This window comes from Epinephelus lanceolatus, chromosome 6, assembly GCF_041903045.1.
Source record: "Epinephelus lanceolatus isolate andai-2023 chromosome 6, ASM4190304v1, whole genome shotgun sequence".
Taxonomy (NCBI): Eukaryota; Metazoa; Chordata; class Actinopteri; order Perciformes; family Serranidae; genus Epinephelus; species Epinephelus lanceolatus.
This window is the reverse complement of record NC_135739.1, coordinates 11,955,939-11,982,937: the sequence shown is the minus strand read 5'-3', so window position 1 is coordinate 11,982,937 and position 26,999 is coordinate 11,955,939. Positions and strand designations below refer to the sequence as shown.

At 41.1% G+C, this 26,999-nt stretch overlaps 2 protein-coding genes across 3 annotated transcripts in view; both read left to right on the top strand.

The window, feature by feature from the left end:
• Window positions 1-13,109, top strand: part of pip5k1ca (phosphatidylinositol-4-phosphate 5-kinase, type I, gamma a) — a 73,342-nt gene extending 60,233 nt beyond the window's left edge. Inside the window, exons 16-18 of one of the 2 annotated variants that reach the window (XM_033621583.2) lie at window positions 2,858-3,131; window positions 9,288-9,377; window positions 12,020-13,109. In XM_033621583.2, coding sequence (XP_033477474.1) covers window positions 2,858-3,131; window positions 9,288-9,377; window positions 12,020-12,022 — 367 coding nt within the window. In that variant the 3' untranslated portion in view covers window positions 12,023-13,109. The remainder of the gene's footprint in view (window positions 1-2,857; window positions 3,132-9,287; window positions 9,378-12,019) is intronic. The other variant, XM_033621585.2, reaches the window with a different exon arrangement.
• A 7,879-nt stretch (window positions 13,110-20,988) lies between these two features.
• LOC117253929 (ras-related protein Rab-11B-like) lies at window positions 20,989-26,543 on the top strand. Its single transcript, XM_033621817.2, has 5 exons — window positions 20,989-21,129; window positions 23,320-23,515; window positions 23,787-23,980; window positions 24,772-24,852; window positions 24,947-26,543. Exons 1-5 carry the CDS (start codon window positions 21,090-21,092, stop codon window positions 25,090-25,092), a joined length of 657 nt encoding a protein of 218 aa, XP_033477708.1. The 5' UTR covers window positions 20,989-21,089; the 3' UTR covers window positions 25,093-26,543.
• The last annotated feature ends 456 nt before the right edge of the window (window positions 26,544-26,999 follow it).

Here is a 26,999-nt window from a genome sequence, read left to right as displayed (position 1 = left end):
GGGTTGGTGCGAGCAGCTGAGACGGCGACTGAATTATCCATCTGAGTGAGCTGCCTCTACCTGCAGCTGGAGAACTGGTTTGGAGGAGTGTGAGAGGAGAGAGATGGAGCGAAGAGAAGGAAATGGAAGGAATGATTGGAAGAGAGAGACCAAGGAGAAGATGAGACAGAGAGAGTAATGTGTGAAGAAAGTCTGAGGACTGAGAAAGACAAAAATAGTCTTCTTGTAAATGAGTGAAAAACACAATATAGAAAGAGAGAGCAGCAGCAAATGAAAGATGAAGCGTCTGATATACAGAGAGACAAAACAGATTATTAGGATGTCTCTAAATGAAATGAAAGATGGAGCGAAAGAGAGTCTTTCTGCATCGAAACCCCCGTCCCACCCCCCTCATTTACTCAGCCAATCACATCTCTCTTTGAGATGCCAACTCAGCTTTTTCTGCCTCAGTGGCCAACTGCTGGGCCTTTCCTCTGGTGGAGCTTAGCTCAAACACAGAAGCTGAGAAAGCAATGTGGATGCGCCTAAATCCTTCCTAACAGTTGATGATCTGGCCAGGAACAATAGAGGATTGTGGCAGCGCACAGCCAGCTGGCAAATCTTTGAGCTTAAGCAGCTAAACCACAAACACACACACACACACACACACACACACACACACACACACACACACACATCTGTTGAATTTTAGCCAGAGCCAGTTTTCTCTGATGGCTCGGTCCTGCTCCTCTGCCCTCCTGCATGAAAGTGGCTTATGGCAAGTGACCCAATTAATGGCTCTCAGTGTTGGCAACTGCTGTGTGTGTCTGTGTGTGTAGGTAAACAGGTTGTTTATTGTGTCCTTAAACTACACGGAGACTTTGTAACAATGACTCCACAATGTTATTTTAAAAGCCATGTAAAATATGTATGAATGTGAAGGAAAACATTAAACTTTCATTCCTATTTTTCCACACCAGACATAAGGAAAAGATACTGTGTGAAGTCAGATGGACAGATACATATGTTCTAAAAACAACAGGTAGTTTGGCCCACTTATAAACACAGTCAGCAGTTGCAGCAGTGGCTGTAGTGCAGGTCATGGAGGGAATTACAGTGTGTGAATACCACAGTTGTCATCAAAAATCACACTCTTACTCATGGTCAAAACTCAGTCCAGTCCACAGACTGTATGTAATGATGGATGTAGCCATCATGACGTTACTCATGTGTTTGTTTTGAAACCTTTTGGCATTTTGGTTGTCCTCATCTTGCTTTTTGGAGCCAGCCGTTACTCTATTTGGATGAGATGGTGGCGATAACCCAACGCTAGCTGCTAGCTCAGTTAGTATGGTGCATGTACAGCTATGGTTAACTGTGGTGAAGCTAATCCAAATGCAAAAAATTTCTTAAATTGCACACCAATGCGTGTTACACCCTGAAGAAGACTCGTTTGTCGAAACGCATTGGGAAAAGCATAAAGGATTTGTAACTAGTGCCTCAGATGTGTTTTCGACTGCCTGCCTGCACTATGGACTTTTTCACTGAGTGAGCTGGCCAGTCGTTGTTTTTTATCTTTCAGTGACTCTTTGCCCCATCCTTGAAGAGCACCTGATGTTTTTGTTTTTTTTTAATACAACCAACCACACAGAGCCTTAACCCAGTGCAACACTCCCTATTTTTTCCTGCTAATTTTTGCTATCAGCCTAAAACAGGCTTAAAGCCATTTAAAAAAATGTACTTGCTGTGAAAACTACATATATCAGACTCCTTTGAGTGTCTTTTAGGACAACCAAACACTGACTAAAGACTTTCTAGAGGACTAAAATGTTAAAATAAACTTTCATGAACTGAAAACACGCTGAAATAGCGACAGCTAGGGGCGCCTAGTAGCTCACTTGGTAGAGCAAGGGCCCCATGTGCAATGGTAGCGCCCTTGCCGCAGTAGCCGTGGGTTTGATTCGAGCCCATGGCCCTTTGCTCCTAAGAAAAAAAAAAAGAAATAGCGACAGCTATGACTGCACTCTGTGAATCTGGGCTCACGCCCTGTTTACGTTACCAAACCAACGTTGTTGCTGTGGTAGTGACTTGTCAACGGACGATGCCCACCTGTCACCGCCACCCCTTAATTGTGCACACTTTCAACCCCTAATAACATTTTAACAAGTTGTGTAAAAATCGACCCCCTGTATAGTTGTCATGAACATCAAAATTAGTTATAGAGACCAAAACCATTTTTGTACCAGGCTGTAAACATGTTTATTTCTGCTGTAAAGTTGGGCCTTTTAACATGGGTGTCTATGGGGATTGACTCGCTCTTGGAGCCAGCCTTTAGTGGCCATTCAAAGGCTTCATTTTACAGCCCCAGAGGTTGCTGCCTGGTCCAATTAAACACAGAAATTATACATGTATAATGTATGCAGTGTGACTTAAACTGTCAGGGGATATTACTATCTCTAATGTTTATTGGGAATAAACCTCTATAAATCTGCTTAGATGTCATAGAAAATGAATGAATGCAGAAGTTGCTTAAGAATCATCATGTTTTTAAGTTTTTTTTCAGTATCACAGTAATCCACTGATAGCTGTCTGTGCACATGTGGTTAAGTTGTAAATAGGAGCTGCTAATAGCTAATTTGCCGTAATTTGATTATGCCAATTTGCCAAAATGTAAAAATAAAATAAAATAAAATGAAATACAAGTTATAGCCAACAGCATGACTGAATCCATGGCAATATTACACCTCCTGCTTACATCCCCGAAAGCATTAATGGGTGCAGTAGTTGTCTTGACTTTGTCTGAAGGGAAAGTCCCACAGTGTCAGACTCTGAAAACCCTGAGACAATACTAACTCTTCCCATTTCCACCTTCCCACAGTGAGGTTCAGGAAGGAGCTGGCGCCGAGGCTGCAGATGCAGATGTAGCTGCAGCAGCAGCACCCTCCAGCTCTTCATCGGCACCTGAAGCAGCCTCCTCCTCCTTGTCTGCCCCAGCTGCTCCCTCTTCTCCCGGGGCAGCTGATGAGGCCCCGTCCAGTCCCAAGGTGATGGTGGTGGAGGCAGACAGGGTCAGCCAGGTGTCCGGCTCAGGGTGCACCAGCCAGGCTTCAGTCGATGATGAAGATGACGTGCCAATCACAGATATCTACTTTGTAAGTAAAACCCTACACACACACACACACACACACACACACATACACACACACACACACACACATGTACATACACATTATAATTTTAGATTATTTTAAATCCCTGTTACGACCAAAGTAAGCACATCTCAGACGAGGACTGGCTCCAATCATTGCTCATCTGTTTGAGTTTGACATTTTTTATTTAGCCATTAAATCATATTTAATATTTAATCAGCACCAGTGTCCATTGGCTGACATGAGACACATTTCAACTATGTATTCATAACATAAAGGACTGAGCTGTATGATCTCCCACAGAGGCGTTGACAGAAGGACCACAGAAAGGGCGTAGCGTCTGGTATGGAAATAACTGTGCAGTTATTGCTTGCAGTGTGTGGTACAGTCAGTCAAAACAGCTACAAGGACTTTTTAAATGGTTATGGAACAGTCTCAATTTATTACTGATGCCTCTGTATGACCTACATAAGCAAACGAGATGATCAGCGATTATTTCTGTATAGTTAATGACTGTCCCTGGGGGAATGATGAGCAGACCAAAGAGCCTGTGTTTACATTTTCCCAGGGAGTGTTTCACAGTGAGTACGTAGGTGAAAGAGCTGCGTCTACAGAAAGTTTCCGGAAAGGTTAATTATATGTTATAGTCTTTTTTATATACCGCTAAAGCAAAAAGAGATTTTACGTGTTTTATTCTGTTCAAATTTTTTTCAAATTGCAAATAGTGTGTTTGTCTGGGGCTTTAATTGTAAACTGCGGAGCCTCCATATTATGATTTTGTTACCTTCCTAAGTATAGACACAACTTATAACCCTCAGCTATATAATCAAAGACAGTTTTGATAAGCTCCGACATTACCGGTACTTTTATCCACAGGCCTACTTTTTAAGCTTTTGCTGTAATTTATTTTCTACGCTGTAGCTTCTCTACTAGTCGCTGCACCTCCTCCAACTAAAATTACGCTCATAACTAATAAAATCTTCGTGAGTAAAAACCCAATAGGCTACTTTCTCAATACACCTGTTCCATAAACATGTTAACAAGTGGAACAACGATATTCAAGATCAGCGTCTTTATTACACGAGGAGGTGGTGCTCATGGTAAAATTGACTCATTCCAGGATACGCTAACACTTATTGTCTGGATTTTTTATCAGTCTTATGTGTGTGCAAATGAAATAAATTCAGAGACTTTAAAAACACTACTGCTTTTGTCAGCAGGGGCCGCCAAAACCCACACAAAATAAAAATTCCTTGTAGCTGCTTTAAAGGAATAGTTCCATATTTTGGGGAAAATTGCCTTTTTGCTGTCTTGCATGAGAAAATTGACACCACTTTTATGTCTGAACAGTAAAGTGTAAGCCAGCAGCCGGTTAGCTTAGCATAGTTTTTCTTTGCTTTGTTTTAAGATTATTTTTTTTGTTGCCTTTATAATAGAACAGCAGGAGAGTGACAGGAATCAGGGGAGACACGCAGCAAAAGGCCGCAAGCTGGAATTGAACCTGAGCTGCTGCTAAGGCGTCAGCTTATATGGAGTGCACGCTCTACCCGGTGAGCTAGAGGGTGCCCCAGCTAGTTAGCTTAGAGTTAAAATGTAAAAGCAGGGGGAACTATGTGCCGGATGTGTCTTGGCTCGGTTTTTCCTGGTTGCCTGGCAACCTCATGTAGGACAAGTCTCTAGGAAGTCACTGTGTCTGGCCAGGAAATAGTCTGGCACATAACCCCCCTGTTGTTTTTACACCTGTTTGTTTGTGCAGATGAAACAAACAAATCAACCATATTAATTAGTGAGCTTTAGAGGTGCTAGGTAGATTTTATTATTGACCCATGTTAGCTATTTATCCCTGTTTCCAGTCTTTATGCTAAGCTACGCTAACCACCTGCTGGCTCTATCTTCATATTTAGCGTACAGACATGAGAGTTGTATCGATCTTCTCATCTGACTCAAAGCAAGAAATTAAATAAGCATATTTCCCAAAATGTGGAGCTGTTTTGTTAAACACAGTGTGTTGCAGTGGAGTGTTTGCAGAGTGACAATAGCATGTCAACATCACTTCAGAGTTCCTGTCTAATGTGAGGCTGCAGGCACGCTCAGCAGCTCATTTTGTGTGAATAACAACTGAAGCTTTTGCAGGATTGTCCCATTAAAAGCAACCAGCTATCATCAGATAGCATTGTGTTGGCAGGTCTACATGCGTCCAAATGCACAGCTATAAATGAATGTATAAGTGTCAGGTAGAGGCTGGTGAGTGGAGCCAGTGATCGCAGTCACAGATAGAAACGTTCCCACCTGGCCGCGCTCCTACTGGGTGTCTCTTATCAGGAATCAGACACCCTCTAATGTGGCACCAAGAAATCCTAATGGCCAACAGGTTAGTCAAAGAGCTCCCTCAGTTATTTAACAGCCCTCTCATCTGACCGTCTCTGGCTGATGCCCAGTTCATGTTTCAGAAGCTGGACACTCTGTGTACACAGCAGCAGGGGGTCTGTAGCGCTGCGTGAGGTGAAGTGACACTGAAGTTTAACTAAAGAGAAACACGCCACGGACAGTGAGGTCCAACGTGGCCTCTAGGGAGTGACCGAGTGAAAGTAAGTTGTTTCATCAGCTGTTAACTCGCTGCCGGAGATCCAAGCTGTAGTACGACAGCTCCGCACAGTATCTTGTATATGGTTTATGGACAGGTACATTTAAACTTTCAGGCTCTCTGCGGCTTCACTCGGTTTGGTCATTCAGCAGCTCCGTCAGCCAGCTCACTGTCTGATCATCCTTTTGTGCTCTCTGTCTGTTTCTGCCATCTCCATCATCATCATCATTACTCCCAACATCACACAAACATCACGTTTCTGCGTGGCCGCTCACCCTGCTTATTTTCCACTGCTGAAAGCCTCCCATGCTGGTCCACAACATTCACACAGAAAAGGCAAAAACCACTGGACGATAACAGGGTTAACGCCATTTTAATTGCTTCTCACATCCTTCAGGAGTTTCAGTAAACAGAAGCACACTCTGAACCCGTAAAAAGTCTTTATTGTTGTGTAATGTGGAGCAGTGTCTGCCGGTAGTATTTTCTCAGGCAAAAATCCATTGTGTACAATAATTGCTGCTTGTGCACTGAAGTCTTTTATGATTGTAAGAGAGAGGAAAAACATTACTGCAAAAGAAACTGACTGAAGACTGAGTACAATTACATTCAAAGGAATATTTCCCCGCCTTAATGACCATTTGTTTCAGTTAATCACCCCATGTTACATTCAATTTGCAAAGAACACTGTTTTATTTGCCTCCATGGTGAACGGAGAGTCCAAAAACTGAGAAAGTTCTTGATGAATTGAGGCCATGGTGGTCTGCTTTCACTACGGAAAAACGTTATCAAAACATCCACTTACAACTTGTGCAGTATAATCCAAGTCTCATTTATCTGGTTGTATGCTCAGTACATCCCAGGCAGCCCTTTTCCACTGAACTAAAAATGAAACTTATCTATGCTCTCTTCAAAGCCAGACTCCATTAACAAAAATGGTAATTTTACCTCGCTGAACATGGGAGTTGCTGATCTACCACTGCCTCAGTTAGTAAGTGTTGTGTTATTGTGTGACTTTGGTGAATCTGAACAAACCCTTTAAAACACCGAAGTCACAAAATAAACACAAATAAACTAACAGCATTGTATTTCATGTCTCCACCTGCTGGTGGGCCGTTACGATAAGAGTATGCAAGCATGATATGATGTTAATTCCACAACAGAGGGGACTTGATGATCACTGGAATTAGGTTTGGAAAAAAGTGGCTATATCAGTGTGGGTACTGGTTATCATTCAAATGAGTTGTTACATATCGGCACATCAGACATCAGCAAAAACTCCAATATCATGCATCCCTACAGTTTGTCATTTGGGCTGTGAAGTGCTCCTTTAATATGTTTTTAACTGGACTTTCTGTGCTGTTGAGCACATCTCTCTTGTTTTATTATTGTGTTTTGGATTGCAGAAGTTTACACTGCTGAATTACCTGCACACTACAGCTTGCTAACTCGAGTTTTTGCGAGAGAAAAACAAAATAATTCAAATTTCAGTCCTTGTTGTAACACCGAGCAACTCGCATTTCTCTTACTAGGTAACAAAATTGTTTTTCTTCTGTTTGCCTTTGCTTAGTGCACAAACTGTGAGAAAATTCGGGTTGTGTTCCAGATATTTCAAAGCTTCAAATGACACAGTATGTGTAAAAGGAAAGGTCGGGGATTATGTTTCAATTTTCATACAAGTGATGGCAGCATTTGTGATCATGTAGCTTCTCTGGGGAAAAAACACATCACATAGCTGTGAGACTGAAGTGATTGCTCGTGACACAGAGGGACACAGGTGTGTGAGAGTGTGTGTGTGTGTGTGTGTGTGTGTGTGTGTGTGTGTGTGTGTGTGTGTGTGTGTGTGTGTCATCACTTCACAGCTTCCTCAGAGTGGCTCGTGACTAAATTATTCAGCCACTATCAGCAGCCTACACATTCACTTTTCATGATTCCCACTCTGCTCTCCTTCACCTCTGTCCTCCACATCTGATTGTTTTTCTTCCTCTGTCCGCTCTCCCTCATCTTCTCCTCCTCATCCTCACCTCCATCCTGTTCGCACATTTCACCCCTGCTCTAAGATCATTTTCACCTTCCCCCCGTGTCCATCTGAAATCTTTCTCCTCCGGTTCTTTCTCTGCGTCTTTTTCCTCCGTCCTCATGACTCATAATGAAAGTGGTGAGATACTAGCGTGTGGTGTGGAAGTGGGGAGTGAAAACAGAGTGGCTGCCAGACTTGTTAATCTAACTGTCACCACTGACTCATCCAGTGTATCTCTGCTGGGTTACACGCAGTCAGAGCAGTCTTTTCCATTTTCACCTCAGCGTGCTTGTGTTTTTTTTCCATCATTACCTCACCTCACTCTGTTCCCCTCTCTGTACCTCACTTTTCTTTTTGTTTGTCCCTGTGCCATACGCCCCTGTTGTTGTCAGTTTCCTGACGGGAGGACCTGGGTGGTCTCCCCTTTCCGACAGAGGCGGACATGCCAGTCCAGTTGGCCAGTAAGTGAGTTAGATGGTGGTAGACTTGTGCTGTCCTGGCTGGTGTTAGACTAGATTAGTGCTGTTGGTTTGATGAAACATATGATGACAGTGTTTCTACAGCTTGTCATGATGTGTGCTATAAACTGCAGGTGTTTTGTGATTGTGTTGACACTAAAAAAACAATACCTACCCCCCGCATGGCGACGACAATGAAGCGTGGGAGGCGGGTAAACAAAAGACATCTTGACAGTCTGTCTTTGTGTCGCTCTTCTGTTCATTTTCTTTTGATTCTCCATTTGTTCCCTTGCTCACTGACAGCCCCCCTCATGCACCTGTGCGGATAGCGTGTTAGCTCCGACATGCCGAGCTTCGTGTGTGTGAATCTGTGTGTGTGTGTGTGTGTATCATCAACCCACACCGCCTCCACCTCCGTCACCAACATACCGTGCTGCAGCTGCTTCCCTCTCTTAAAGGGCTGGTACCTACAGCAGTCACAAGGAACCCACTGATGCTTTTTATGCAAAGAGCGCTTTGCTTGTTGGAAAGGAGAAAATAAAACATCCTGTTGTTGTGTTTTGCTTTGACTGAGGATGCTCGCTGTGTCTGACTGTCCCAGCATCCTGGCTTTCTTCCCATTCCCACCTCCTCCTCCCTGCTCCCTGCTCCCTGCTCTTCATCCTCCCCGTTTGGCTGATGCAGCGACTCATCCCTCACCCTGCACACTTCACTTTGCTTCCCAGGAGTTAGTCCAAAATGGGGCAAAACGCTAAGATATGATTTTAAACACCTGTCAGTAAGACCCATCATAATATTTACATCCCTAACAGCACCTCTCTGTAACGCTACAACCTGTTATTTGCCAAATTTTTCATCTCTGTGTTCGAGGATAAACACATCCACACTTAACTTGATATGTCAGATTCACACTTTCCAATGTCTCTCTCAGCAACATTTCCTCCTATATGCATCCCTAATTTTCATTTCCTGTCTTGTCTTTTCTTCTCCTGTGATCTCCCGTGTCTTTTCTCCTGCCTGCCCCTGCTGCTTGTCTCTGTACCTCTGGCCTTTCCTCTGTCCCTCTGGCCCCCTCTGCTGTGGTGGGTGTGTAAAAACAGCCTCAAGAGGACAGGACCTGGGTGTACTCTCCGCTACACTATGGCTCAGAGTCTAAGGCCCTGCCAGATGGGGATTGGGAAAGAGAGACAGTAAGTGAGAAGCATCGGACTAAACTATGAAGCACAGGGAAACCCCGTAGAGGAGGAGTAAAATCAGAAAAATCAAATTCATTCGGGGGGAACGAGGATGGAAAGGATCAGTTGTAACTTTACCTGCGGGAGAAGCTTCTGTAGTAAACGTAGAAACAAGCTTCTCAGGTTCAAAAGCCCACGATGACTCCCAAGAGTAGGTCTGCTCTGCATCCAGAAACTCACCCCTACATTACAACATTCATTCCTCATTGATAAGTGGGTGGAAATGGTCACTTGCAGCTTGCAGGACCATTTAGTCCACGACCAGCCATCATGTGTCCCTCCAACAACAAGCTGCTCAGCATTTACCACACTGGTCACTGCATCGGCCTGCATGAAGCCGTTAACACTCATGCATCAATAAAGTCCCACGGAGATGTTCACACTAAAGATGTGTACATTAAACATGCACAGGGGTCACATTTTGCAGAACAACAACATCATTTTGTTCAATTTTATCAATAATATACTCAGTTTAAGCGTTTTTGGTTATTTGAGTTTATTTATAGAGCTTAAGTGTAATTTCAGTGTTAAGATTTATCTCCCCAGATATCTGCCTGTCAGGTAAATTTGACAAACTAAACATGGAGTCAAATCAGAGATGACGTCACTTGGCTCGGACTGTTGTGAGGTTGTGTTTCACAGGCTGCTTGTTTACTTTGTTCAGCGCAGCAGCCTTTGCCCATATTGTGCTCCGATAAGGTGTCATCACCCATTGAACTTTTTTCCCTGCTCATTTTATTTTTCATCTTCTCAGACACATCTTTACACCGGGGATGTCCCGAGCAAGTTTCGTTCTGACATCCCCATCAAGTCATTTAATAATCAGTTTGGGTGGACATGTGCAACAAAAGATGTAAAGAAAAATATTGTTCTAAACATAGAAATGTACTTAAGGGGAACTCCGGTATTGTTTTAACCTGGACTCTATTTTCCCAATGGTTTTGTGTCTTAAGTGAGTGGTGAGGTATTAGATGGGAGTGCTGTGGTGACAGCAGTGAAACTGGCTGCAGTGTGACCACTCGGAGCATGTGCACACTGTCATTTAAAGTCCATTTAAAGTGCTTGTTTTTGCCACTGACAGGTTCAGATTGTTCCTGTGAGTTATTAAACTTTAAGGGAAGAACCACACAGAAATTACACATTAAAAAAGGTCATATTGGGATTATTTTTGACAGATATTGCGACGTGTCTCAGTTTAATAGGTATGGGAATTTTGTATTTCATTTTCACTGAAAAAAACAAAACAAAATGCTGATGATGTGATTTGTGCTGGGGTCTGTAACAAACAAGCATGTTCCCTGATGTCTGGAATATGATTTGCAGGCCGGGGCATCTCTGCAGCACCTCAGTGCTTCATTTTACAGTTATCAACAATATCAGAAATTATTGTGCAGCCCTAATTTTTTTTGTACCTTTTGCTTGTTCGGTCCTGTTTTGCATCCAAGTCTCGTTCTCAAATCTCGCAGACTCAAACTTTTTTTGGTAACACTAAGCTACAACACCACAAACATTAGCCGGCACTCTACTTTTCACCACTTTTCACTTCCTGCAACAAGTAATCCCTTGTGTGATTTAGAAAGAGACTTCTCAACACGGGAAGGAAAACATTTCATTTCTCTGTAGGGTCTTTTACGTAATGTTGCATGACACTTGATAATAATCTGAGCCTGTCAGTGACGAAAACAAGTACTTTTAGTACTTCTGTTTGGAGTTTGCATGTTCTCCTGTGTCAGCGTGGGTTTCCTCCAGGTACTCCAGCTTCCTCCCACAGTCCAAAGACATGCAGGTTAACTGGTGACTCTAAATTGTCCGTGAGTGTGAATGGTTGTCTGTCTCTATGTGTCAGCCCTGTGATAGTCTGGTGACCTGTCCAGGGTGTACCCTGCTTCTCACCCAACGTCAGCTGGGATAGGCTCCAGCCCCCCCGCGACCCCCAACAGGATAAGGGGTTATGGAAAATGAATGAATGAAGCTGACTGTGTTCAATTGCTCGCAAGGGTTACACTGCAGTCTGTCTCGCCAGCATTCTCTCTTGATACTGGCCTAATTTTAAAAAGTGTTGTCTCCATTTGTCACTTAGACACAAAAACGTGGGAAAAAAAGAGTCCAGGTTAAAAATACCTGAGAACCACTTAAACTTAATCACTGTTCCATATAAATGCGATGCCTTATCTTATACTATGCTTAAAGTAAGTTTAAAATAATTCCACATTACAGACACTTTCTACATTTTTTAACTTTTAAGTTTTTCAACTTTCTTTACAGCATTAGGTGATCCAAAATAATCCACTTAATGACTCCAATCAGACTTGTTTAGACCGCACATAAACTTACACTTAGTTATTGGTTGATGTGTGACACAACTTCACTTCTCCTGGTTGTTCAGTTACTCAGGTGTGTGTGCTGTGTTTATTTCTTCTCACCTTACAAATTCTATTTTCCAAGTTTCCCCTTCAGTTTATGCACTCTGATCAGATCGCTCACTGTTTCACTATCACTAGTAAATATTGCATGACACATTTTACACCCTGGGGAAGTTAAAACGTTGATGCTGTGCATGCTCTGCCTAACACACTGACTGTGTCTGTCTCCAACAGTAAGCCCTGTTCTCTGGCAGAGAGGAGCGAACGTCTCGGTGGAGAGGACTCGTCGGTCTGAAGTCCAGACCTCAGCGGTAGCAGCAGGATCTCTGTCTGAACCAGGATTTTAAAACATGCATACAGAAACTGAACACACTGAGGGGGAAAAAGTGACTTGTGTACCAGAGAGGGGGAAAAAAATCCTGACAGTGATGAACGTCACTGGTTTCCAACCATCCCTGCCTTTCACCCTTGACAAAATGAAAATTATATCAAGTTAATAATAATGTGTATGTGTGACATACAGTAGTGCGTATACGGCTGTAGTCTTATATGTTTGAGATCATACGGTAGTAACTCTCTGTGCCTGTAAAGAAGTATTCACTCGACTTGGAAGTATTTGTGACCACATTAAAATGGAAACAGACTTTTTTTAAATCTTTTCCTTCTTTGGTATTTCCAAGTATCTTGTTACCACTGCTGTCACAAAGACAACTGGATCGCTGTCCGTTTTCCTCAGAGCAGCTACCACAGATATTTCTGATGTCCCACTGTCCACTATTTCTGTTTCTGGGGATAGTAACTGCAGAGAACGTACACTGATCCTCTCTGGTACCTGAGGATAGCTGCCGAGAGCCACCGGGGTAAACAAGAGCGTTAATCTCTTCCTGTTTTGGTTGCGCAATTGTCAACGCACTTCCTTTGTGCAAATCAAGCCATCATTTCCCCAGGAGGTCGTACCCGGTGGCAGACAGAATAGCATAGTTAAATCAAAGCTTACAGGGAACTGATCTAAACACAGATGGTGTCATTATTCTCTACATTACAGTGTGCAATCAGCATTTACTTCATAATTATAGATTAAAGCAAACTTGTCTGTTTCCACTTTAAATCCTCTTAAAAACATGTTACCTTCCAAGTGGGGTTGATACTTTTTTAAAGGCATCATCCAGTCTGTTCTAGTTCACACAGGTACGGCCCTCTGACAGGCTCAGCACACTGAAATATGCGTGTACTGTACTTATCAGGATAAGACCACCCACTGTCCTTGGTACTGACTACCCTCACCTGACATCACGCTTTGTTTTAACAACTGAAAAAAAAAATATGGTGCATTTGGGTCAAGATAGGCAACACCTCTCATGACGTGACGCTACTCCTTCTGCTCGGGTCTCCTTGCTGCCGGTGACGTCCTCCTGAGAGCAGGACTTTCGGCCACATATTGATTTCAGTGTGCTGAGGGAGGAGTGAGCGATGGAGTCTGTGGTGTTAGAGGTTTACTGTATAAAAGAAGTGGACATAGCCAATGTGGCGTCACCTATTCGTTCGTGGGCCTGTTTTGAAGCCTTGAGTTCGGCATTTTGGCCGTCAGTGTCTTGGTTATTCGAAGCCAGGGGTGACCATATTTGGACCAAGCCTAAGAACAGCACCAGGATTTGACCTAGTGGCCAAACATGGAATTACGACTTCTGGATCTGTCACACGACGCCTTCGGGCCCAGAAAGACTTTTATCTGTAGAGATTCTCAAAGAGACGTCTGTAACTCAGTGTAAAATTTTTTTGGAGCGTAACCACCCCCTGACTCATTTCGCTATCAGGATTAGTCTAGAAAAGCCGCACATTTAAATGACTTCATCCCCAATCAAGTTAGCGGAGGGTTAAACTGGCAGTTAGCGGCTCGGCTGGGGGAAGTTAGCTGCTCAGACAGGCGCAGCCACTTTGAATCTCTTGTGCATTAAGAGCCCCACAATGCAAAAGATCCATTGAAATTATTACAATGGAAATGAATCTTTTTTGGCCACTTTCCTACAAATGGATGGGGACCAGCCTCCAACACTGTATCCAGCTCTCTTAATACATCCATGATTTGGATGAGAGGTTGGAGCTGTGGAGGATATGCGATGCTAAACATCTATCATTATTGACAGGTCACCGTGGTAGCGACTTGCCAATCAATTTTAATCTAAATGGGACCAAATTTTACGAAATGAAAATATAATTTAAATCATGTTGTATTTAAGGAGGCTTGAAACTTGTGATTGAGGCCGTAATCTCATTTGGAAAATGCTTACTATGGTAATAAATCACGTGAGAAGAGAAGAGGGTAATTTTCTCATAGACTTCTATACCACTGGTTCCCAACTTGAGGGTCCCAACACCCACTAGAGGTCGCCAAAGCCTCAGAGAGGACCACGAAGCCATCTTGATTTTAACGTGTGTAAGAAAACTTTAATTAAAAAAAATATATATATATATATATATATATACACACACAGTAAGCCTACATCTCAGGATTTCATTTATTTCTGTGAAGAAAACTAAGAAGAACTATGAAGAAATAGTTATTTTTAAGTTTAGATAATTATTTCGGACGTAAACTTTTAAAAAGTCTCACAGAATAAGAGAACAGAGAATTACTGAACACGAGCTATATATTTACGGAGCCTTAACTCTGCATTTAAACAAGTCATCCTGAATCAGAAAAGAACGCAGTTAAAAAAAAACAAAGAGAACAATGGCCAAGCAACAGGGAGGAGAAAATACTGAATTTCTTAAAAAGAAAGACGCCTATTATGTTTGTGTGATGGTTAACATTCAAAAAAAGATACATAATACAGAGCGCTGGATAAAAGGTTGCTAAAAAAATGTTTGTTACACAAGTTGAGTTCATTATTTTGGTTAATTGTACAGCTTATCAGTCCCTCTGTCCTGTTGTTGTTATGCATTTAACAATGTAAAATATTTGTAAAATATGCTGCCTAGTTTGGGGTCGTAGCTTGAGTCAATGCTAGAGCAGGCTCTCTTACAGAAAAAGGCTGGGAACCACCGTTTTATACAATCTGACCTCTTTTTGTAACCAGTGTAGTCGCCCTCTGCTGGCCTTTAGCAAGAATGCAGCTCAAAGGCACTTCGACATTGGCTCGACATTGGCTCGTGTCTGGCACTTTCAGACATGGAGGCTACGCTCACTTCTTTTATACCATACAGTGTGTGGTTGGAGGGCTCTCCTTGTGATCTTAGAACAGGAGTTACAGTGATAACCATTGTTCAGCCAAAACACATCTAAACTCTGTCGTCCTCACATTTCCAGCAGCCGTGAATACATGCAGTTTAGTTTTTAGAGGAAGCATCATTTCCTTTAGTAAATATATACAGTGATTTTATTCATAGCATAATAATTTATATAAATATAATTTATATCAAACTTTTTTTTGCATTTTTTTTTTTTAATTTCTGAACTCTTTTACTACTGTGAGCTTTTATTTATTTAGTCTATATTTTATTCTAATCTTCACTGTCTTCTGGTACTTTTTCACTCTGAAATGCTTAAATGTTTCTCTTTTCTTTGATTTTGCATCCAAAGAACTTTAATTTTTGTTTTGATAATTCCATCCTTGCAGATTTTCTTTTTAGTTTCCCGTCACGTTTGTCGTTTAAAGTCAGTGTTAGTACTTCTTTCACCGCACCTCTTGCGTGGAAACAGCTGAGGCTTGTGACTCAATTGCAACACTAAGGCAGCAAACATTGTCGTAACCTTCACATCATTGCAGCGTCTTCCAGTGTTGCCCTACGTTTAGACAGATGCACACAAATCATTTGCTACAATAAATGTTTTATTTTAGCTGGGGGAAAAAATAATCAGCATATCAGTGACAGTCGCTATATCTCCTCACCTCCTCACAATAATGAATCCATTGACTGGACATTTCAGATGTTTGTAGATGTAGAGCATCAGTTGTAGTATTTGCAGTCGATATCGTACCTGTTATCTGTATATTTGAATGAACACAGTACGTTGCAGTGTTGCCTCGGCGAGACACGGCGAGTTTGTAAATGGGGTTGAATGTTGTTTGCACTTCTCAAGAGGACCTGAAGATGAACTAGTGATAGAGGCCAAATAAAAACATGCATCATGTTATCTTCGTTTCGGCTCACACAGGCTGATATTTAGGCAGCGTTTCTTTTTAGGATTATCAAGTGTGTGTGTGTTGGTGAAGTCGATCACAGTCATCGTAGGGTTAGTGTTTACTGTAGTCTCTCTGTGGCTGACATCTTAGGACTCTCAAAGTAAGTTCGACAAACTGATTTTTCTTTTAACTTCACTTGGTTTCTATGTGTGTTTGTGTGTACGGGAGGACACATCAATGTTGGACATTGTAAGATAAAAAATCAGTTTGTTCCCATGACGTGCAGTGGCCAGTTGTAATCAGTTTGCTGTTGTTCATCGGATGGAGACCATAGCAGCAATATTTTGTACAGTCTAGCTTTTAAGTTCGTTTTTATTGCCTTATTGAGAAATTTTACATGTAGGCCTAGCGTTTATATTTTTTTTTTCACTCGTGCTGTTGTATTTATTTTTCTTTCTCATAGTTGTGCTCCTGAGAATGTGTACATAAAATTATAAATACATATATAAAGATATACAAATATATTTTCCATTTGAATCGGAGAATATTATTTTTATTTGGTTTTATTTTTGCTGCTGGGCAAGAAATGATTGCAATCTACATAATTTTACTGTACCATATTCTTCAGTGTGTTTATCGGGATGCAGCTGCTGTATATTTATGGTCTATAAACCACAGCTGTCTCTTTGTAAGATATCCAGACGTTGAGCGATTTGTGGGGTTTTACTGTACATGCAAATCAATAGGGATTCTTCCAACTGTTCAGCTGTGCCGTGTATGTGTTTTCAAATCGCTGTGTGCCCTTCATCCAATAGGGAGAGTCCTTTGCAGAGACATAGCATGATTTCCAAAATGAATATGCATATCAGAAATGTGTATTTATGTATATCTGTGTATATTCATCTATTTATACATGAGGATAAATAGATGGCTGTATGTGTGTGTGTTTGGACTCAATCAGAATGAATACAAAATAAAGCAGTTCTATGAATTGTTGTTCATGGAGATGATGTTGTGTTTTTATTGATCCCTCACTGAAATCAACAGACGTTTAACCATAAATGGAAATGAGCCAATTTGTAACAGTGACCTCCAATTTGGGATGCAGATTTTGATCCTTTAATTTCTCTAGAGAGACTGCATTCATGTGCTCCTAGGAGGGTCCCATTTCCCAAGATGGGAAGTTGTTTTTCTGACTTTGGTGTGTTCATGAGCGTTAAGTCATAATGTGGGAACAACATTAACGCCACAAAGAAGATGTGTTGCATGAGGTGCCTGGTTCCCTCATCTCAAAGTTGGTGGTTTTTTGGTTATAGGTGTCTGAAATAAGGTCTGTGGTTAACACAAACTTAAAAGACTTTTGCGTGTTGTTCTACGACACAAAATGAGTCAGTAAATAACCCACTTGTGAACTTTGAAGCTTCTATGTGTCTTTAAAAAGGTGGTTGCTAACAAGTGGCTAAATGAGACTATAGAACGCCATCACGCCGGACACGCCAAGCACAGCTGGGTTTATCGAATTGACGCCGTTCTGCATCAGTGTACTGATCGTGTTTCTCAAAGTCAAGGTCAAGTCCTCCAAAGAAAGGATCCTACAGAGGCAGGGCAAGAGTCCTTCCTAGCATTTGGTGAACACACATTGGAACAAGCGAACGAGTGTCCTCAGGTGTGCGTCATTAACCCTCAGCGGACTGAGGAGGTTTCATGATACTGTGACAATTTTGGCACTCTCTAACGTTGTTGTATAATTGAAACAAATGTAAGCCGTATTCTCACAGTCATGTGACTTTGAGGTGAATATATTTCTGGATTACACTTAAAAAAACAGTGAGGCTAAATGAAACTTTTGTGGCACTTCACATTCTATCATTGCTGTAAAAGATTAATTTAAAAACTTTTGTTTTGTCTAATTTACGCTATTTAATAATTATTTGGCAGTGGACACATTGGAAAGTGTAAATTATGAGGTTTCTGTCAGTATATTTTTATGCTTGTATGATAAAAACTCCTGGAGATATTAATCCAAACAAATGACATGTTTATCTAAATCCTGCCGAGCTCCACTGGCACAAATTTCATTGGAGAGGCCCCGCCTTCACTTCCAGCAAATTGTGCACAAGGAATTGTTGGTACTTTATACTTGTTGAGGATACACACATGGATCCTTGAAAATTCTCTGAATGAAGGACTCTGTCCTTGGTAGAATTTGAAGGATCTTTGACATTGGAACAGTCCTTAAGCAAGATTTGATGATGTAGTATCCTTGAAATTCAGCCATTTAAGGATCCTTCCTTGACTTTGAGAAACACCCTGTTATGGTGGGGACGTTGAGTGGGATTTATACTTGTGTGTTAGCTCTGTGCAGAGCCTATGCCGTTTTGAGCATTTATACTTGTGTGGTGGTGTGTCTGTGTCACTCTGCAGTTACACCTCCAAAACACTAGTAGGCAACGGAGGTTCCTGTGAAGTGCTGTAAAGTTTAGTTGATTCAAAACACACATTAAACACACATTAAACACACATTAAACATGGCTTAATAGAGACAATTTCAAACACAAGTACACAAATCAGTTTCACTATAACTCGCAGCATTCACAGACACACACATTTTCCCCACAAATACAACATGCTAACGTTATTAGCACAAGTCTATGGCATTTTACATTGTATAAATTAGCCTAGCGGCTAGTGGACTTTTCCTCTACTCCTCTGGGATAAATCACACACACTTAGAATGACTTAAATTGTGACTTATAATGCTGCTTTGTGGAGGTTTTATTGTCTTCACAAGTTATTGTTACTTACTTGTGAAATTAAAATTAAGTCATGAGACTGTAGTGTGGTTCGTTTATAGCCTAGCATTAGCTTCTTACTTCCAGCATTGCATTTAGGCTTCAATAATCATTAAAGTGGTGTTCATTTGTAAAGATTAGCTTGCTGAACAAAAGTTCAAATATCATTAACGTTTGTTTGCCACACGTCTTATTTCCAGCAATAGAGCATTTAAATAACAGGATAACAGTTTGAAGCTTTAGTACAAAGCATGATCAAATAAAGAAGTCACAAATAAGAGAATGTATGGTAGTTAATAAAAGCATATAATATCTTGGTAAAATCAGCATTGCACAATAAACAAATAAAAAATACAAGTAATTAAAAATCAAAGTGTGGTCACAGTCAGGCATGGTACTGTAATAATAGCCTAATTAAAAATACTAAGGAAAAGAGTTGGGTCTTAAGATGGGTTTTTAGACGTATCGGTGGAGACACCTGAGGATTGTGGGATGTTAAAGAACATTGAAATCTGCCTGTTAGATCTTCAACATTTTGGCCTGATGGTGGAGCTATATGAAAACTCAGAAAAAGAAATAATTGGAAATCATTTCAGGGAAATCTGGCCGCTAGCTGTTGAGCTATCTTGCTCTCTACCAAAGTGTTGGACAGATGGATTAACCAGCTGGCTGATGTCACCACCCAGGCCTGTTAGTGGGACAAATATCTGCAAAATGTGGCTGTGGGCAGGAGCTGGTGAGATCTGATCACTGGAGGCCGTTCTGGACCAAGAAATCAAGATGAACTCACTTTTGTCCAGCACAGCCAGAGACCTTTGAGTGTCCGTTCCTACCAGTGGAGGGTAAACTCGGCCTCAGATCTCCTCAGTTGCTCTTTGTGAGGTTTTGTTTCTTCCATTTTTTTTCCCATTAAAGGTTTTCTGTGGGGAGAGGCTTTATCTGCTGTGAGGGTCCAAGGAGAGACGGCAGTGGCATACGGCAGTTAAGATGAGCCCCAGTGCCAGAAAACAGAGAACAGGTACCATATATTTTATATCATCACGTGATCATATAGACTTAACGTTACGTGATCATATAGACTTAACTTTGGACAGTATCAACATACATATTACCGGTCATCACTGCAAATCTGTATATGACAAACATACCAAATAGAATAAGAAATATTTTCTAAATAGTTAATTTATAGTTTATGTAAAATTAACAAATAATTTAAAATAATAATAAATGATAATAACAGTCCAGGTAATGGTTCTTCTGCTGTGAGACAGAATAAGGTGACAGTAGAATACAGTGGAACGCAAATGAACAATAATATATTACTTAGTCAGTGGGATACTTGTATAGTGAGGGCCAGTTAATACAAAGTATAGCCTATGGTGTTGTTTACTGTCCCATACAGGCCTTGTAAATTGATTGTTTGGATGTAGATCATTGATTCCCAACTTGGGGGTCACCAAAGCTTCACACTGGGTCACAAGACCTTCTTGATTTCAAGTGGTGTAAGAAAACTAACATAAGCTAAATTCATAGAGCCTTCACTCTCTGCTTAATAGCATTTTCAAAAACCAAAGAGCTAACAGAACAATGGCTATGTGTCAGGGAGAAGGAAACACTGAATTTGACCTTTAAAAAAGCCTATTAAGCACACAATGATTGTTAAATATATATATATATAAATAAAAAAATGATACAGAGAGCTGTATAAAAAGTACCTAAAATATCAAGACACTCATCTCTGTTTGTGTTAGGCAAACTTCCTGCAGTTATTGAGGTCAATACTTAGGTTGATTATACAGTTTCTCACTTTTTTCCTGCATTGTAATTATTATGCATTTAATTCAAATTGAAATATCCCAAAAAAATCTGTCACTTAGTCAGGGGTCGTCAGTTTACTCTATGAAAGGAAGGGGGTCCCTTAAGGATAAAGGATTTTTTCTGAGATTGGCTCCCGGGTCTAATAATAAAAAAAATAATAAAAAAGAACGTACAGTGCTAAAATGAAGAGGCAACATGGTGTACTGATTCTGGTGTTCCCTCCTTCTCACGTACATTGTGCAACAGTCAGCATGCTCTGGAAATCTGCCGTGTTATTGCTCAAACTCCAGGAAGAAACAGGGCGTCAAAGTTTGGAGAACAAAGGGTGTAATCACTCACCGTTTTCTGTCCTGTGAGCGGTGATTGGTCAGCGTTTTCAAAGAACGCATATGATTGGTCAAATCATCTGTCAGTCAATGTGTTCTTATTTCCAATTGGTCAAAAATAACGTTCCTTCACTCACGTGCACATTCTCTTCCTTGAAGGCGGTGCCTGTTAGCTACCGGTGGAGACTGGAGGATTGTTGTTGTTGTGGGAAAGTACTTAAAAAGTACAAAAAGAGCCTCTAACATGGGAAACCGAGACGATGAGTACGACTATTTGTTTAAAGGTAATTTATTCTTTGAATATAAAATATTAGGGTGTGTTTGTTATCTTTGTTAAAGTTCGGTTTCAGCAGCACGAACTGAGGAAGTCACCTAAGCCAGCGCTAATGCTAAAGTTAGCTGTAGTTACTAGCAGCGAAGTGGCAATCGATGACATGATCGAAACCCGTATTCACTATTATAAGTTCACAAAGCAGTTTGTAACGCTGCAATAGTTCAGTCTTTGGTAGTTTAGATTTTAAACACGCGAACTAATAAGCTAGTTCAGTGATGGTAGTTGACGCTGGTGACTTAGCAGACTAACGGGCGGCAGTTAAGTGGCTAAATAACTAAGAAGCATGCTAACATTGTAGCTGCTTTTATCAAGCTACTCGGCCCTGTGGTTAAAACATATCAGTTAACACGACTTTAAGTTCACTTAAAATTACAAGCTTTTCAATAACCACCCTCTGGTGTTCAGTATAGAAGCTTTAATTCAAAAGTGGTTCACTTTTCGGGTAATTTGAAGCTAAGCTACTTAGCTAACTTGTTGACAACGCAGACATAACTGCTGCCTGACATATTTCTCTGAGCTGCTCCTGATCACATTATCAGCTGTCCTCTGCTTAACGTAGTGAGCAGTCACACAGGTTTAAACAAGATTAAAGAAGCATACCGAGAGACTTGTATTACTTTTTACCTGCAATAAATTAGAGGATGCACTATTTGATATTATCATGATACAATATAATTGCTATTTTGAATATGTTGTTACATGCTGAATATTGCGATAAAATTTATTGCAATTTATTTCCTTTTTTCTACTGTAAATTTTTGTTCTCCTAGGAAAACTTTGTCAACATCTGTTTTATCTAATTAGTTTTCAGTCTTCAGCCATTTTTTTGCAGCAAAATGTATCTAGTGGACTAAAAAAGCAATAGATTTTTTGCACTAGTAGGCTACTTAAAAGTTTAATTTGTTTTTGTAATATTAATAATTATGTGATTTTAAAAATCAGCACTGTGGTGCAGTGGTTAGCATTGTCGCCTTACAGCAATATGGTTTCTGGTTCGAACCCAGGGTGGGGGAGCCCCTCTGTGTGCAGTTTGCATGTTCTCCCTGTGTCAGTGTGGGCTTTCTCCAGGTACTCCAGCTTCCTCCCACAGTCCAAACACATGCAGGTTAATTGGTGACTCTAAATTGTCCGTGGGTGTGAATGTGTGCGTGTCTCTATGTGTCAGCCATGCAATAGTCTGATGACCTGTCCAGGTTGTACCCTGCCTCTCACCCAGTGTCAGCTGGCTGAACCATATACTTTCATATTACTTTATAGGTGCACTTATCTGTTGGCAAAATGTAGGTTGACCTAACTCACGCTAATAACCACAACCATACATTAAACGAAGAAGAAGATGGCCTTATTAATCGCCAAAAGAAAATTCAGTTTTTTCACTCTGAGATATTCATACAGGTCCAAAATATACACACATGCACAAACAGGACTTATATATGCATTAAATGGAGAGATGTGAGGGGGCTCCTCATGGACAGGTGCTGGTGACCCTCCAGTTCCCAACCAAAGTCCCAATGGGCTGAGCTACTGCTGCCCCAAAACCTACCTCTGCATGGGACAAGGCATCTATACATCTATACTATAGTTGCATGTAATTCTTGAATAAGGAAAAGATGATTTGTCCAAAAATCACTCTTAAGTTTGGTTAAAAGAATTCTCTTGAACATGTCTTCAAAAGGGTTAAAGTTAAGTGTCTGATACCTGTAGTCACCCTTAGCCCAATATCCTCTTAAAAGGGACTCAATGAATAGATAGATAGATAGATAGATAGATAGATAGATTAGTCCCTTTGGGAAATAAAAATTGCATTAATCATTGAACAAAAGAGACAAGGACAGTCAACAAGGTCTGTAACTGAAAACACGGAGCGTAGTTAGTGCAAGTGCTTAAAACTGTCTGCTGTATGAAAAGGTGCTGGACTAAGCTTGTATGTAAAATAAAATAAACTATGTTTTTTTGTGCTTGTAATCTACAAATATTAGCTTTCATGACTGAAATCCATCACAAGGTGAGCTAAAGATTGTAACAGTGTAACATGGATAGGATGAACACATGCTAAATCCCAGCATGTTTGCACACCACTTAGTGTTTACAGTTTGTCACTAACATTAATGTTTGTGTGCTCTGTGTATTTTGGTTCTAGTCGTACTAATCGGAGACTCTGGAGTGGGAAAGAGTAACCTGCTGTCCCGTTTCACAAGAAATGAGTTCAACTTGGAGAGCAAGAGCACCATTGGGGTGGAGTTCGCCACCCGCAGCATCCAGGTGGACGGCAAGACGATAAAGGCTCAGATTTGGGACACAGCTGGACAGGAGCGCTACAGAGCAATCACCTCGGCGTCAGTTTGCTTTTTTATTTTTTTGGAGTGTTTACCAGACTTGTGATAGTCTGCAGTCTACATACAGCATATTATACTACTAATTTGCACAGCTAATATAGCAATACACATGGAGATTAGGATCATTTGCTTAAAAAACTGCTGTCTTTATTGTTTCTGCCCAGAATAATTTGCGTAATGTTATATACGTACACATTTTTTATCTTTGAAGCAGATGGTAGCGAACATTTCAGTAGTTCTTGATTCATCAATTTCTCTTTGCTGTCACCAGGTATTACAGGGGCGCAGTTGGAGCTCTTCTAGTTTACGACATTGCCAAGCACCTGACATATGAGAATGTCGAACGCTGGCTGAAGGAGCTGAGGGACCACGCTGACAACAACATCGTCATCATGCTGGTTGGGAACAAGAGCGACCTCCGCCACCTCAGGGCGGTGCCCACTGATGAGGCTCGAGCCTTCGCAGGTAAATTATTAAGCATTGCCATCAGGGAAGCAGCATTGCATTCAAGGGTCATGTAGATTAAGTAGAATTCTGTGTGTGTTTTTTTTTTTTTTTTTTTAACAAATCTTAAGTCCAGCACTCGCTGTATTTCCTCCTTTATCAGTCTGCACCTCGTTTATCGTCCACAGAACGAGGCTGCACGCTGACATTTTAAGAGCAAAACGGAACAGGCTGCAGTGAGAGTCTCTCTCCATGGCATATTTAAAAATAGCAGCTTTATACATTTAGTCCTTCTCAGGCAAGCTCAGGGGTTTAGTGTTGCCGGAGCCCACAGGAACGACGCTCCACGATGGGTCCTCTGTCCCCCCTCTGTTGGGTCCTCCCAACAGAGGGGGGACCAAAAATGGGGACGGTACGGAACGGTTCCATGGGTGCCATACATAACTTTTTACAGTGAAAACTGAAAAAAGCCTTCAGGATTGAACTGTACCGTACTGCTCGGTTAAAAGGTGTGGCAAATCACCTCTGACTGGTCGTGTCAGAAAAGAGATCAATGTCAAGTTGTGAGAGTTCTGTGAGACGAAGTCCGGGCTTTTTCTTAGGTGTGTTTACAAGTCATTTTATTTGTTAGAGATGTGTAGAAGAGGATTTTGAAAACGATGGCAGGCTCATAGCCACAGTCTACATCAGATGAGTCAGAGTGGTTTAACCATATTACATATACAGGTCATTATCCGAGCTGTCTGTTTTTAATAGATATTTAAATGGCTTTTATGTGTAAACGTAATTTGTCTCCTGTTTTTTCTTTCCAGAAGGGAACACTCTCTCCTTTATTGAGACCTCCGCCTTGGACTCCACTAATGTAGAAGAAGCCTTTAAGAACATCCTCACAGGTAGGAAAAGTGATCAGCTGTTAAATACAACATGCAGCCGTGAATCTCCAGCTGATGTAACTTTTACTGAACGGTGACTGTTTTTCTTTCACAGAAATCTACCGTATTGTATCTCAGAAGCAAATATCGGACAGATCTGCACACGACGAGTCTCCAGGCAACAACGTAGTGGACATAAGCCTCCCCCCGACCACGGAAGGGCAGAGGGGAAACAAACTCCCCTGCTGCCAGAGCCTGTGACGCTCTTATCTTCTTTTCCTGTTTTACTCTCCGTCGGTCTTTCCTGTCTTCGCCTCTGGTTTACTTCTGCTGTCATCATGATACCCTCATGAGTTCAGAAGTCTGTCACACCGAGACATTCCTTTTTCGTCTTTGTTTTTTCTTCATTTGTTTGTCTTCCTCTGATTTCAGAAGAACCTCTCTGTACAATAATTTACAACCTCAGAGGAAGAGAGTAGAGCTCTTACGAGGTTGATCTTGAAGCTGTAACAAACATTTTCTTTATAATTGACCACCCTCCATGGTCCCATTGACCCGCTCCTGTTGAGGGAACGGTGAGGGACCAGTAGACCTGTGTATCAGCGCTTCAGGCGGTTTCTACTCGCCTCCTTTTCTCTGCAACGATACAGACTTTTGTCACGATCTCCTACAGTGGAATCCCAATTTCATGTCTGGTTGACCTGATTCTGCCTATCACGCAATACGGGCGTAGAAGAGGAGATGAGATGAAGGTACCACTGGAGCATTGGTGTGTACTCTGCTCTGTCTGGAGTTTCTATTTGCCTCTTTAATTTTAATTTTCCTCTCTGAGCCCTGCGCCCACTGTGGCATGAAATTAGCATGAGCCAGGGACCAGACTGGCTGTGATTGACTTAATATGGGCAAGTGGGAAACAAATGAAGTGTTTTTATTTGTGTGTGTGAAAGTGTGTGTGTTAATCCTAAAGCACAAAGATACCAAAGTTGACGGATGCAATCGTTATCAGTTTTGGTTTTACTCGTTTTTTTTCCTCAAGGCTGCTAAGGTTGCATTTCATTGCTGTATTTGGCAAACTAATCCAGGCTATTTGAAAAAAAAAACGTGTTGTGCTATATCTCAAAAGCAATGTTATGAATCGCGGTGTGTGATTTGTTATTTGTGTAATAATAGTGTCAGACTGGATCGGGCCTCGTGTTCCTCTCTGGAGTCGGCTCAGGTCTTTTAACGGGCTGTCTGGAAATGAAAATCTCTTTTGCACTTATGTCGGATCATTTCAGTGGAACAAATCACTGTTTATTTTTCAGATGCACAACATCTTTATCGAGTAACATTTTCCTGCTGGTTGAAAAAGGAAAAAACTGCACTATATGTGGTGTTTTTGTCTTAAACAGCATCTTCCTGTCATGTACTCAATAACCCTTTGATTTCATTTGACTGTGACATCTGTTAAAGGGAAGCGGATAAAGATGTGTGCTATCTCAAAACATTTCAATGGTAAATGAACCAATTAAAAATGCTCTTCATGTATCACTTGCACTCCAGCTGGTTGGGAAAGTGGAACTGAAAATCAGAAATGTAAATTTCTCTATGGTTGGCTGAGGTGCCCCCTTTTTCACTCACGTGGGCAAAATGCTTTCATCTGTGCAGACTTGTTTTGCTACTTTTGCATCACACAGAAAATACTGAAGCACAAATAAACCTAATCCACATGACACATATAGGAGACAGACTTATTTTTGGATACGTTGCTCACTCTGTGTACCCATAACTTAATGCTGTGTCCTCCACTGTTGTGTTGCAACGTAGGTGTCAACTGATCAAAGAGCACACAGGGTCAAGCTGCACTCAAGTCCATTTGACAGGCTTCCTTTGAAATCTACACATATGATGGTGAGGTGCTCGCACACAGGACTAAAACATTTAGTTTTATAGCATCTAATCAATGTGTCTACTCAAGGCAGGCTTCCTAAAATATTGTATACTTGGTTTCAGAATTATTCTCTCCCATTCAGTCAGAACAATGCCAAGTTTTCACATCCAAGGAAGTTGTTTTGGTGCATAGATGAGACATACATGTAAAGTAGAAAAATAAGAATTTAAAAATGTATATAAAATAACTTCAAAATATAAGAGCTAGGCAGTAAAGTGCAAAAATATACTTAGGAGAT